This window comes from Microtus ochrogaster, linkage group LG1 (assembly GCF_000317375.1).
Source record: "Microtus ochrogaster isolate Prairie Vole_2 linkage group LG1, MicOch1.0, whole genome shotgun sequence".
Lineage (NCBI taxonomy): Eukaryota > Metazoa > Chordata > Mammalia > Rodentia > Cricetidae > Microtus > Microtus ochrogaster.
Window position 1 is genome coordinate 3,714,742 of NC_022027.1, and position 13,115 is coordinate 3,727,856.

The following is a 13,115-nucleotide window of genomic DNA, read 5'->3' on the forward strand; positions in this document are numbered from 1 at the left end:
GCCTCCTGCAGCCCTAGGATACACGAAACCCTGCCTCCTGCAGCCCTAGGATACACGAAACCCGGCCTCCAGCAGCCCTTGCCCCAAGGAGACTTTTAAGTCAGACATAGTGTTTTAAGTCTCAGTGTTCAGGAGGCTGAAGCAAGGGGATTAGGACCAGCCTGGGCTACATGAGATTCTATTTGTTTGTTTCTTTGGTTGGTTTTCTAGACAGGGTTTCTCTATGTATCCCTAACTGTTTTGGAACTCACTCTGTAGACCAGGCTGATCTCAAACTCAGAGATCCCCCTTCCTCTGCCTCCGGAGTGCTGCGATTAAAGGTGTGCACCTCCACCGCTGTCAACTATATAAGATTCTTAGTCAAAACCCTGTCTCGAAAAACCAAAAAAAAAAAAGATTCTTAGTCAAATAACAAAACAGCCTTTGCACAACCTGACAGCTTTGTATAGAGCCTGTGTTTTGAACCTGTTCCCCCTGCCCTGGGCCCTGGCTGTGACATTCTCACTGTGCAGTTTTGGTTGCTGCCCTTACTGCCCCTCACCCCACCAGCCCCTGGAGCCCCTGCCTAAGGCCAGCTGGCAGGCTTAACAGGCCTTACTCTTGCAGTGGGCTGAGGCCTTAAGCGTGTTCCAGCAGGCGGCCGACTGGATCGGCCTGGAGTCTCGCAAGTCCCTGTGGGGTCAGTTCTGGTCAGCGCACCAGCGCTTCTTCAAGTACCTGTGCATTGCAGCTAAGGTGCAGCGGCTGGTGGAGCTGGCCCAGCAGGAGCTGAGCCAGGACAAGGTGAGTGCCAAGGCCAGCCTTGAGGCCATGACCCTGATAGCTGCCACCTCCCCTCATAGTTGGCTGGTGGGATGCCCAGAGGCTAGGCAGGGCCTCAGGGGGACTTGATAAGATGGGCTAGTCACCCTGGAGCCAGCTTAGATACTCCATCCCCGCAGTGTGTGGTCATCGGTCTGCAGTCCACAGGAGAGGCGCGGACCCGCGAGGTGCTGGATGAGAATGAAGGGCGCCTGGACTGCTTTGTCTCAGCTGCAGAGTGAGTGGCGAAAGTTTTGGGGACACAATAGGCACCAGGGCAGCCTTGGATGGGGGACTCCCTGGTGTGTCACCTTGAATGGCCTCTTGCTACCCCTTGACCCTCAGCAACTGTGGAAAGCCAGGAGGGGTAGGACCAAACAGGAATCTTGAGGGTGGCCCTTGGGTCTGGAGGGCACATCACTGCTGGGGTCTCAACAGGAGACTTTTGGACATCTGCCCCCACACAGGTAGTACCATTTTAACACAGTATAATGGGCTTCTCAGGTCTGGCCTGTTTGCCCTCACAGGCTGACAGAAGTCACCTCAGTCCACCCTAGGGAAGCTTCCCCCTGCCAATCCCACACAGGGGCTCCAGTCTGGGACCAGTGTGTCCCATTGTCACTCCTCTCCCTGAGGCGCATGCTGTGGCTGCTGTGCTGAGCACTCTTCTCTTCTGCAGAGGCGTCTTCCTGTCGCTCATTCAGAAGCACTTCCCTTCCACCCGGAGGAGGCGGGACCGGGGAGGCGGAAAGAGGAAAAGTAAGAGCCCACCAGGTTCCTCCTGGCTTTGTGTGCTCCACTCCCCACCGCCTGTGTCCTGTACCAACCCATCTGAGAGTATGCACATGGTCACCAAAGTTCTGGGACAAGACCCCGGTGGGCTCCAATCTCGGGCCACCCAGCCAGCCAGCCCTACTAGCCAAGGCCTTTAGGACCCCTGTATCATTACCCAGCTCCAGCCCCACTCGCTGGCAGATGGGGCAGCCTCTGTGTGCTGCACAGCTGTGCTTCTTGGCTGTGTCCATGCTGATTGTAAGGACGGGACTGTGCCCAGAAACACAGGTCAGAGCACAAGGCCACCTACTTTCCAGTTCACAGATCCTCAAAGCCAGACTCAGAGAAGCCAAGTAATTTACCTGCAGACACACAGCCCAGCATGAAGGACAGGACAGTGCAGGGCTCTCCCACTCCTGAGTCCCTAGGACATCCACAGGCCCCTTACCCTCCGGCAGCCTACAGCACTGAGAGGAGGTCCCTGAATTTGTCCCTCGAGCAGGCTTTGACAGCCTCTGAGCCTCTCACTCTCCAGTGGAATTCAGCCACGAAGCCAGCCAGGGCTGAGGATGGGGCCGTGATGTCTCAGTTCACCTTGCCCTCCCAGAAGTAGGGCTGGGGTCTTCCTGGAGGGAACACAAGACACCAGAAGAACACAGGAAGCCTACCTTGTCCTAGTCAGGCCTCACTAGCTCCCTCGGTGCCTCCTGCCCGCTGCCCTGCACTCCAGCTTTACCCCTGCTTCAGCCTCCCCACCCCTCCTGCAGGGCGGCCCCGGGGGCGCGTCCCCAAGGCTCCCAGACTGGCTCTGGAGGCCTCAGGAGTGATCCGCATTAGCGACGGCAGCAGCACAGAGTCAGATGCTGGCCTGGACAGCGACTTCAATTCATCCCCAGAGTCCCTGCTAGATGACGATGTGGTCATCGTTGAGGCCCCCACGCTCCCCACTGATGACCGAGGTGAGCCTCCATCGTCCAGCCGTGCTCCACACAGCAGACACAACTACACGAGGTCCTTTCCCCAGCACACACCCACGGGGGACAGGGAAAGTGAGACTCAAAGCCTGTCAGACACAGGAGGGCGACTCTGTCCCGCTTGGCCCCACCCCTGCTGCGACCTCACTGACACTGTGCTCTTCCCTCCCTCTCCAGGTCCCCTGTACCCACTTCAGAGAGACCAGCAGGGGCCTGGTGTCCTGGACCGGGTAGAACGGCTGAAACAAGGCCTGCTGGCCAAGGTGCGCACACTGGGCCGGGAGCTGCCGGTGAACACGTTGGACCAGCTCATCCACCAGCTTGGGGGTCCTGAGTGTGTGGCTGAGGTGAGCCACCATAGGGACGGGGGGGGGGGGGGGGGGGGGGGGGGGGGGGGGGGGGGGGGGGGGGGGGGTGGGGGGGTGGAGCCTGACTGCAGAGGGAGGTGAGAGATGGGTCCGCAGACACTCTTTGGGTGGACCTGAGGACACCAGCACACATGTGCCACACAGACACATATACATATATAAAATAATTACTATTTTCTAAAAAGAAAGCAAAGAAAGACAAAGGCAGAAATCTTCATGGGCTGAGGCCACACTGGAAACCAGGTCCCTGCACAGGGTCTCAGCAGGGCTACCACACTGATAGCTGGTGGGGGTCTCCTTTTTCTCTCCTCAACCAGATGACTGGCAGGAAAGGCCGTGTAGTGTCCAGGCCTGACGGGTCGGTGGTATTTGAGTCCAGAGCAGAACAGGGCCTGTCCATCGACCATGTGAACCTCAGGGAGAAACAGCGCTTTATGAGCGGCGAGAAGGTGGGGCCTGGTGCGGGGCAGCGAGGGGCCCAGGTGCCCTGGGGTGCTCCCAGCACAGCTCTGCAAGGGAGTGACCCTGGGGACCCAGAGCTGAACAGTGAGAAGGCCCCCAACACCCTGTCCCATCGCACCCCCACCCCCAGCTTGTGGCCATCATCTCTGAGGCCTCCAGCTCCGGTGTCTCCCTCCAAGCTGACCGCCGGGTCCAGAACCAGCGACGCCGGGTACACATGACCCTGGAACTGCCTTGGAGCGCAGACCGCGCCATTCAGCAGTTTGGTGAGGCCCCAGCCCCGGCCCGGGTTGTTCCTTCCCCGAGACCCCCATCCCAGTCACTAGAGCCTCTTTGTCCTCAGGTCGCACCCACAGGTCCAACCAGGTCTCAGCGCCCGAGTACGTCTTCCTCATTTCGGAGCTGGCCGGGGAGCGCAGGTTCGCCTCCATTGTGGCCAAGCGACTGGAGAGCCTGGTGAGCAGATGGGGCAGGGGCGGAGGGCAGACCTGGGGAAGGTCAGGAAATGATGGAGCCTGAATCACGAATGGTCCTGGGTCACTCTGGCAGGGTGCCCTGACCCACGGAGACCGCAGGGCCACTGAGTCCCGAGACCTGAGCAAGTACAACTTCGAGAACAAGGTAAGTAGAGGTTGGTGGCGGGGAGGTCACTCTACCCCGGCCCCACTCACACCGCCTGCCCCACAGTACGGCACCCGCGCTCTCAGCCGCGTCCTCACCACCATCCTGGGCCAGACGGACAGCAGGGTGCCCCTGCCCCAGGGCTACCCGGGAGGGGATGCCGCCTTCTTTCGTGGTGAGCCTTTCTGGGAGGCATGCGGACTATAGCGGGGCTGGTTCCATCGGGATTTGGGGACTGGGTGCATGGGCGGGCTTCTAGGGAAAGGACTTGGCAGGGTCCCCCGGGGTCCAAGACCAGCGGCTGGTTTACCCTCGCAGACATGAAGCAGGGCCTGCTCTCTGTGGGTATCGGTGGCCGTGAGTCGCGCACTGGCTGCTTGGATGTGGAGAAGGGTGAGTCCCGGGAATACTGGAAGGTGATGGTGCAGGGGCCACTGGGAGGGCCCAAGGCGCCCTGAGACTGAGCTCTGCCCGCAGACTGCTCCATTACCAAGTTCCTGAACCGCATCCTGGGGCTGGAGGTGCACAAGCAGAATGCTCTGTTCCAGTATTTCTCTGACACCTTTGACCACCTCATCGAGATAGACAAGAAGGAGGGCAGATACGACATGGGCATTCTGGGTAAGCTTCCGGCCAGGGCTGGAGTTCAGGCGCTGGGAGCCCCTCATGGGATCCAGGGCCAATACATTGTATATTTGATGTCTACCGTTGAGAAGCTACAGACGAGGACCAGAGATTGGTCCAAGCTGCTGTCATTGTAAGTGTGATCACCTGGGAAGCTCATGCTAGAGACCCACACAGTGCAGCTACAGCACAAGGAATCTCAACGCTTTCCAAAAGATTACGTTTTTTGTGTCGGCTGCATTAAGAGCCAGCCTGGGCTACATGCCAGCTGTGTGTTGTGCTCACTGGACAGAGCCCCTGTTGCTACTCCACCTGCCAACCCAGGGCTGGTAAAGGCGGTTCCTCCAACCGCACAATGACCTCAAGGCCAGCCTGAGCTACTGAGACCTGTCTCAGTGTAAACAAATAGGGAGACTGGAGAGGTAGTTCAAAGGCCTGCTCGCCTTCCCCACCCCACCCCACTGCTGTAACTCCAGCTCCAGGGGATCTGATACGTTCTGTGGTCTCCGTGGGCATGCACACACGTGCAGATAAATGCCCAGACACAAAGATAAAACTTTTTTAAAAAAGACAGCTCTCGGGGCTGGAGAGATGGCTCAGAGGTTAAGAGCATTGTCTGCTCTTCCAAAGGTCCTGAGTTCAATTCCCAGCAACCACATGGTGGCTCACAACCATCTGTAATGGGGTCTGGTGCCCTCTTCTGGCCTGCAGACATACACACAGACAGAATATCATATAATAAATAAATAAATATTTTAAAAAGACAGCTCTCCTTGGCAACAGTACACAGTCCCTCTTTGCAGCTGTGCACAACAAGACACCAGGGACCCTAGACTAGAGGGTTCCCTGACACCCACAAGACATCTGGTCTCCAGGCTTTTGGTCCCTCTGCGAATTCACGGGGTCACCTCTGTGGTATATCAGAGAATCGGTTGTCTTGTCCTGGCCGCTGACCACCTATCCTCTCCTCAGACCTGGCCCCTGGCATCAATGAGATTCATGAAGAAAGCCAGCAGGTGTTCCTGGCACCCGGGCACCCACAGGATGGGCAGGTGGTCTTCTATAAGGTGAGCAGGGAGCCACCCAGCCCCCGCCATGGCTACAGCCCCCGAACCTGCTAATACCCTGTTCGCCACTGCAGATCAGTGTGGACCGCGGCATGAAGTGGGAAGAGGCGCTCACCAGGTCTCTGGAGCTGAAAGGTCCCTATGATGGTTTCTACCTCTCCTACAAGGTGAGTGGGCCCACTCCTGGTAGGTGCCCTGTCAGCCACCTACCCAGAGACCCTGGTGGGCACCTGTGGTGACTCTTGGGCCCTAGGTACGAGGCAGCAAGATGAGCTGCCTCCTGGCGGAACAGAACCGCGGTGAGTATTTCACCGTCTACAAGCCGAACATCGGCCGACAGAGCCAGCTGGAGACCCTGGACAGCCTGTGCCGCAGGTTCCACCGGGTATGGAAGGACCACCCTACCCTCCCGTGGCAGCTGAGAATGTGTGGGGAAGCCCCTGAGCCTGTTTCCCTGCTGACTTGGGCCTGCATCCCCAGGTCACCGCGGAGGAGGCCCGGGAGCCCTGGGAGAGCACCTATGCCCTGTCGCTGGAGCACTGCAGCCACACCACCTGGTGAGGCCTGGCGGGAGGCGGGGCCGGGCGCCCAGTGTCCGGGGCCTTGTGGGCTGGGAAAGCGCACGCTGCGAGCTGACCGGTGATCCCCTGGTACAGGAACCAGCGCTGCCGACTGGCACAGGAGGGCAAGGGCTGTGCCCAGGGCCTGCGCCTCCGCCACCACTACATGCTGTGCGGGGCGCTGCTGCGCGTGTGGGGCCGCATCGCTGCCGTCATGGCGGACGTCAGCAGCAGCAGCTACCTACAGATCGTGCGCCTCAAGACCAAGGACAAGAAGAAGCAAGTGGGTAAGTGGGGCGGCGGGCACGGGATCCCCAGAGAAAGGATTGCCAGGTATCGTCCCCAGGCAGACATGACCGCGTGTCCTCCCTACTGTAGGCATCAAGATCCCCGAGGGCTGCGTTCCGCGCGTACTGCAGGAGCTGCGGCTGATGGATGCCGAGGTGAAGCGCCGCAGCACCCATGGGCTGGCCGCGCGTCCACCCACTCCACGCGCCATCGCGCTTCCCTGCGGTCCTGGTGAGGTGCTGGATTTGACCTACAGTCCCCCTGCCGAGGCTTTCCCGCCACCTCCACGCTTTGCCTTCCCTTCGCTTCCGCCTCCCGACCCCAGTTCTCTGATGCTGGGTGCAAGAGATCCTGCAACCAACCCCGCAGAGCTGGCACACCAGGGCTGCGACATCAATTTCAGGGAAGTGCTGGAGGACATGCTCCGCTCTCTGCGCGCAGGGCCCACCGAGACCCCTGCGCCTCTGGTGGGCATGGGTGGTGGGGGTACAGAGCGGCAGAGCGTCATCCACTTCAGCCCACCCTTCCCGAACTCGTAGGCGGCCACCATGGCCCCTGGATTACAACTGTCCTGGGCAGCAAGGCCCACACCGGCTCCTCTGCGAGCAAAGAGGTTCCCACGACTACTGAGGGCACCTGGCCGCAGTGCCTTACCCGCCAGCTGGGTGCGGGGCCTCTCCTGCGCTGCTCCACACGCCCAGCCTGGAGGCCGTGGGGCTTGGTGGTCCCAGAGAGCTGGTAACTCAGGAAATCCGGTGCTGAGGCCCCGCCGTCTATGGGGACTCCACGGGGCAGACCCCGTTAATATATGCAATCCCCTCCTCCCTAAATTATTGTTACCCGCCACTTCCCAGCCCCGGAATCTGTGGGCAGCTAGCGGGCCCTGGTTTCTATGTATTTATAATTAACTCTGGTGTATATATGTAAAGATCTTTTTTTTTAAATATATGCGCCTTTTGCCTACTTCCCAGTGTGCTGTGGCCTGCAGGTCAGTGGGAAGGGGGGACCCGAGGGTCACAGAGCAGCCGCGCCCCTCCCCCCTTGAGAGTAGACACAGATGACAGCTTAGTCAGCAAACCTATCCTCTTGTTGGCTGGGGACCAGCTGGAGATGGAATTCACCCCGCGGCAGCTGCAGTCGGGGCTGGGGGTCCTCAGTCAGTGGAGGGAAGGCAGGGAAGGCTGAGGCAGGTGGCCATCTACTGGCTAAGCCCAAGGTCCTAGGCTCACAAAGCTCAGAGCTGCACAGAGGTGCCATGGGCTACTAGGGACAGGACTTCCAGACCTGCCCCAGAGGCTCTAGCTCAACCACGCCCACTGCTGGTAGTCCCCATAGCCCCACTTAGAACATGGACAGCTTACACACATGCACGCAACTCTAAAGCAGCTCCCCAGACCTCAACCCAAGAGGCCTCCTAACAGGTTAGGGCCCTCCTAAGAACAGCCCTGCCCACACTCTGGTCCTTCCTGTTGCCTGGGCAGAGCCTCAGGGATTACTAGGGAACTAAAACCTGCTGACCCAGTTCTGGACCTGCAGAGTCCTGGGGCACAGGCATGGCCATCTAATCCGCAATGCGCTCAATTCCTGACCAGAGGACACACACGTGTTTCAACATTTTATTCCCACAAGGCAGCCAAGGTGAAGCTCGAGCCCGGACCACAGGCCTCGGGACCTTCCTCCGGCGGGTGCACGCCAGGTCCTCAGGACTGCCCCACCAGCAAGCTGGTTTGCAGGCAGGCCGTCATGAGTGCCGGGGTGGAAGGCTCCAGGGGTCACAGGGCAGAGGGGCTCGGTGGGGGCACACACTTGTAGGGCTAGAGATAGCACGGCAGGTCTTTCTCTATCACCAGGGGCTCCTCCATGGGACCATAGCGCTTCATCACGCAGCCATTCTTATCGATGAGAAACTGTGGGACAGAGAATGCGGTGACAGAGTGCAGGGGAGTTGGGTACCCCCCCCCACTGTATGCCACTCTTACCTTGGTAAAGTTCCATTTAATGGCACTGTTAAGAGAGGGGGAAAAAAAGAGGGCTTAGCAGTGGTACCCACTAGGACATGGGGGTGCACACCTTTAACCCCAGCACTCAGGAGACATAGGCAAGCAGATCTGAGTTCAGCCAGTCTGGGGAACACTGTGGGTTTCAGGCCAGCCAGGGCTACACAGTGAGACCATGCCTCAAAAAAAAAAAAAAAAGTGTGTGTGTGTGTGGGGGTCAGTTAAAAGAATAGATTGTTCTCCTTAAGAAGGGGAGTGACATTCCCAGCACATCACATAGTGGCTCACAGAGAATCACAGGCCCTCTTCTGACCTCTCAGAGAGTTAGGCGTGCATGTAGTACACAGACATACATGCAGACAAAATACCCGTACACAAAATGAAAATAATCTGGGGAGGGGGTGGGTGGCGACAGGCCTGTGGTTAAGAGAATTGTAGCCACAAAATCCACAGTGGCTACAGTCTACCATGCCCCTCTGGCTCTAGCTCCGGGAGGTACAACACCCTCTTCTGGCCCCTGCATGCACTACACCCCGGTAGTGCACATAAATACACTCAGGCAAAGCATTCATACACATAACATGCAAATAAATCTGAGGCTGGGCCAGGTGGTGCACACCTTTAATCCCAGCACTTTGAAGGCAGGGCAGGCAGATAGATCTCTGTGAATTTCAGGCCAGCCAGAGCTACACAGTGAGACCCTGCCTCAAAACAAACCAAAAAGCTGGCGCCTGCTCCCATCCTGGTCTAGTCATCTGGCTACCCTGTCCACTCCCCCAGGGCCACTCACTTTCCCAGCATGCCCCTGCCCTTGGGCTGGACTTTCATCCATTTCCACAGTGGGTGGGCATCGTCCCCATTTACACAGATCTTGCTGTACATGTCAAACTTGACATTGTAGCCGGCTGCAAACTCCTTGATTTCTTGATTACTTCCTGGCTCCTGCGGGTAGCAATAGACTGTGGTAAGGTGGATGAAAGAGAGACAGATACACACACTAACACAGCACCCCGACTCTGGGCACTGCCTGGGACCATTACGCACCTGCTTCCCGAACTGGTTGCAGGGGAAGGCCAGGATTCGTAAACCACACTCAGCATATCGGGCATGCAGATCGACTAGCTGAGTGTAGTTTACGTCGGTTTTGCCTCATTGTGAGGCCACGTTGGTGACGATACAAACGAAACCCCTGGGAGAGAAAAAGTAGGAATGAGGTCACGGTCAGGGGAGTCACTTTTTCAGACCGGTCTTGCACCACCCACATAACCAGGCACCCACTTGTACTTATCCAGGCAAATCATGTGCCCGTCGATGTCCTTGGCTGAGAATTCGTGCATGGAGCGCGCACAGCGCCAATCATCACGGGACGCGCACTGTAAAACAGAGAGACTGAGTGTCCTACCCCAGGTTTCCCAGGGACAGAGTACCACACCAACAAAAAGAATGCCCAGGAGCACTGGGCTGCGGGGAAGACCAAGGCTCCTCTGGCTTCCGTGCATCTGCCCCCTTCAGGGCGTTCTGAAAGGAGCTGTGGAGCCTCTAGAAGATGCTACCAGGGGAGGGGACGGTAGGGGTACCCCTGGCCGCGCACCGAGCCCAGGAGCTCGGCGCAGCTGCTGTCCTGAGCAGGCTTCTGCAGTAGCGGCCCCGGCGCCGAATCCGTCCCGCGAGGGCGCGCCCTCCTGCGGCGGCGCTCTCGAGCTTTCCTCCTCCTCCGGGGGCTCGGGCGCTTCCGAGTATTTTGGGGTCGAGGTTCGCGCCGTCGCCGGCCTCCCGGGGACCCGCCACGTCCCGGGCTGCCGGCGGCCGCGCGGCCCATGCTTCCCCCGACTGGGAGTCCCGAGGGCAGCGCGGGGACAAAGAGCCGGTAGCCAAGGTGCCGCCGATTGTGACGCACCAGGCCGGGCGGGGCGCGGGACCAGATCAGAGCCCGCTATGGTGACCCCGACACCGGTACCCACCCCCAAGGAACTTCCCCCGCCAAGGCCTGACCGCCTTCTGCCCGGGGAATGCCTCCCGGAGTCCGCCTTCCCACCGGGGGACCCCCTAGTCTAGCTAACACGACCCCCGGTCTCCACCCTGGACACGGGGACCCAACCCCGGACCCTGTTCCCACCAGATCGCCCACACGACCGCGGTGACCGCCATCCCCCAGGTCCCCGGGGTGCCCACCATGGTGCCTGCGAGGCCTGGAGCAGCCAGAGCCCCACACAGCAGCGCGGGCTTCAGTAAGCGGCTCAGTCGGCACCAGCTCATCGCGGCGGCCGGAGCCACAGCTCCTCCCCTCACACAGCCGGCCAATGTGCGCGATGCCAAGTCTGACTTGCCCGCCCTCGGCCACGCCCACTGACGTCTCTTATTGGCCGGGTGCGCCAATGACGTGCGGCCCCTGCAGCCAATGGGAAGCGGGGCGGGGCTTGAGGGTTTGTTGTTGTCAGCAACTGCGCAGACTCGATGGTGGAAAAGACGGGGAAACGGAGCGGCGTCCTCGCGGACGCGCGTTGGGGGGCCGAAGACAGTTACCCGCGAGGTTGCCTGCGGCGGGCAGGGAGCAGGGGCGCTGAGGGGAACACTAAGCGAGGCTAAGCCACCCCCCTAAACAGCCCCGTTGAGTACGAGAGCTTCCATTTCTACTGGAGAAAGTCTCACGTAACTCCTGGTCCTCCTCTCTCAGCCCCCTGTGGGCTGGGATCGCGGGTGTGTGCCCCCGCGTCTTCTCTATTTCTCTTTTCTCCTTTTTCAGAGACTAGGCTACACTCAAACTCACTGTGTAGCCGGGACAGCCTCACTCATGACCCTCCTACCTCCACTTCAGAACGGGGATGACAGATACACAGCACCATGCAATGCTGGGGTGACAAATACACAGCACCATTTAGAGCTGGGATGGAACCAGGGGCCTGGAGCATGCCAAGTGCGAGCCCTCAGCCCAGACACAGCCCCACCCCCCGCCCCCAGCTTGGAACTCACAGTCCCACCCTGTCCCCCCCCCCCCGTGATAACGAGGGAGGGCTGTACAGATTGATTCACGGGAAGATTGGTTTGAGGGGTGTGGCAAGAGGGCTCTGAGTAACGTGATTGCCCTGCGAACACTGCAAAGAGCTCCATGCAGACCCCAGCACCGCGTGAGCAGGTACACGTGGATGCTTCTGTAATCCCTGGGGCCAAGTCAGGACCGTCAAATGCCCCCAAAACAACAGGGAGACAGGCATGATGGCCACACCCTCAACCCCAACCCTTGGAGGCAGAGGCCAGCCTGGTCTAGTAAGCAAGTTTCAGGTCGCCACCCCTGTATGACCTCATAGGTTCCTGCACGAATAAAAGATGCCAAGGGTCTTGAAGGCCTGGGCGAGAAAGTAAATGCCCCACAGTTTGCCCCAGGCCTCTAAACCCAGCACTGCCGGCCCTTTGTCCTCCCGGTGTGGGGAGACCTAGCGGTGTGACTCAGGAAATTCCTCAGCCCAGCTGCTTGTTCGCCCCACCCCCAGGATTCTGATCCCTAAACCAGCCCTTTGTCCTCCCGGGAGTAGGCCACCAGCACTCGGGTGAAGAGACTCCAAGGTCTCAGGAAGTCAGCTGTTTCCTCCCAGCCCCCATTCCCTGGCTCTCCCAGCACCTGAGGTCTGTCCGGCAGCTAGAGGCTCAGATTGGCCACGCCCTCACAGGGCAGCTGGGAGGTTCCAGCTCTCTGCTCACTGTTAACTGAGAAAAAGGCAGAACTGCAGAGTAGCGCTGGGGCTGAAGGCGGCCACTCCGAGGAGGAGCTCAGCCCCTGCTCTGGGACGGACTTGCAGGTGGAATATCTGCTTCTCCCAAAGAACCCCAACTTCGCCCTAATTTCACCAATTAGGAAATGAAGTCCTGGGGTTCAGACGCAACCACAAGAAGCCACTTAGAAGACCCTGAGAAGCCACTAGCTCCAAGACCAGGACTGAGGTCTGGCTTTTACTACTTTGTTATTCTGGAGACAGGCACTCAGGTAGCCCAGGCTGACCCAGACCAGGTTTCTCCTCTTTTTCCAGGCTAACCTGAGCTCCTGAGAGCTTTCCAACTCCTGCTTTCCCGGCACTACAATGGCAGCTGAACATCCGCCAGCAGAGACCTGCGAATTAGAAGTTGGCATTGTAGGCCGGGTGGTGGTGGCGCACACCTTTAACCCCAGCACTCGGGAGGCAGAGGCAGGCGGATCTCTGTGAATTTGAAGCCAGCCTGGTCCGCAAAGCACGTTTTAGGACAGTCAGGACTACACACAGGAAAAAACAAAACAAAACAAAAAAACAACAGTAAAATGGAGCATGAATCCCAACAGCCAGGGGTTGGGGAAGCCCAAGCGTAAATAGTGTGGCCCTTACACGCTAGAGTACTCCTGTGCCCCAAGGAGCCGTGGACTGAGGCAGGCCAAACTCCAAGTTAGTTTAAAGTGTGCTACTTTCAGGGTTTACGCTGTGGAACATTTGTTTAACGATGCAAAAATGTGTTCATTCTCAAAAAACAGAACAGTACAAAACCAGAGCTTGGCCAGTTAGGTCCATTCCTGTCACAAGAGGAGACAGCCAGATTCACAGCAGTCCCCAGAACC

General features: G+C 58.8%; 2 protein-coding genes across 4 annotated transcripts in view; one reads left to right on the plus strand and one right to left on the minus strand.

The window, feature by feature from the left end:
* Sbno2 (strawberry notch homolog 2) overlaps positions 1–7,498 on the plus strand; it is a 45,211-nt gene extending 37,713 nt beyond the window's left edge. For both annotated transcript variants that reach the window (XM_005359083.2, XM_026785133.1), the window contains 18 exons: positions 607–783; positions 942–1,039; positions 1,481–1,560; positions 2,343–2,534; positions 2,727–2,896; positions 3,235–3,366; positions 3,510–3,645; positions 3,723–3,835; positions 3,929–4,000; positions 4,067–4,175; positions 4,319–4,393; positions 4,478–4,621; positions 5,597–5,691; positions 5,766–5,858; positions 5,945–6,076; positions 6,172–6,248; positions 6,348–6,538; positions 6,630–7,498. In XM_005359083.2, coding sequence (XP_005359140.1) covers positions 607–783; positions 942–1,039; positions 1,481–1,560; positions 2,343–2,534; positions 2,727–2,896; positions 3,235–3,366; positions 3,510–3,645; positions 3,723–3,835; positions 3,929–4,000; positions 4,067–4,175; positions 4,319–4,393; positions 4,478–4,621; positions 5,597–5,691; positions 5,766–5,858; positions 5,945–6,076; positions 6,172–6,248; positions 6,348–6,538; positions 6,630–7,078 — 2,535 coding nt within the window. In that variant the 3' untranslated portion in view covers positions 7,079–7,498. The remainder of the gene's footprint in view (positions 1–606; positions 784–941; positions 1,040–1,480; positions 1,561–2,342; positions 2,535–2,726; positions 2,897–3,234; positions 3,367–3,509; positions 3,646–3,722; positions 3,836–3,928; positions 4,001–4,066; positions 4,176–4,318; positions 4,394–4,477; positions 4,622–5,596; positions 5,692–5,765; positions 5,859–5,944; positions 6,077–6,171; positions 6,249–6,347; positions 6,539–6,629) is intronic.
* A 643-nt stretch (positions 7,499–8,141) lies between these two features.
* On the minus strand, positions 8,142–10,815 carry Gpx4 (glutathione peroxidase 4). Of its 2 annotated transcripts, none has more exons than XM_005359084.3 (6): positions 10,128–10,370; positions 9,815–9,909; positions 9,581–9,725; positions 9,327–9,478; positions 8,519–8,543; positions 8,142–8,446 (listed from the first exon to the last, which is right to left on the minus strand). In XM_005359084.3, exons 1-6 carry the CDS (start codon positions 10,353–10,355, stop codon positions 8,354–8,356), a joined length of 738 nt encoding a protein of 245 aa, XP_005359141.2. In that variant the 5' UTR covers positions 10,356–10,370; the 3' UTR covers positions 8,142–8,353. The 2 variants fall into 2 exon arrangements, with proteins under 2 accessions (XP_005359141.2, XP_013206136.1); XM_013350682.2 differs by lacking the exon at positions 10,128–10,370 and adding an exon at positions 10,709–10,815 and having other exon boundaries at positions 8,144–8,446.
* Positions 10,816–13,115: the final 2,300 nt, after the last annotated feature.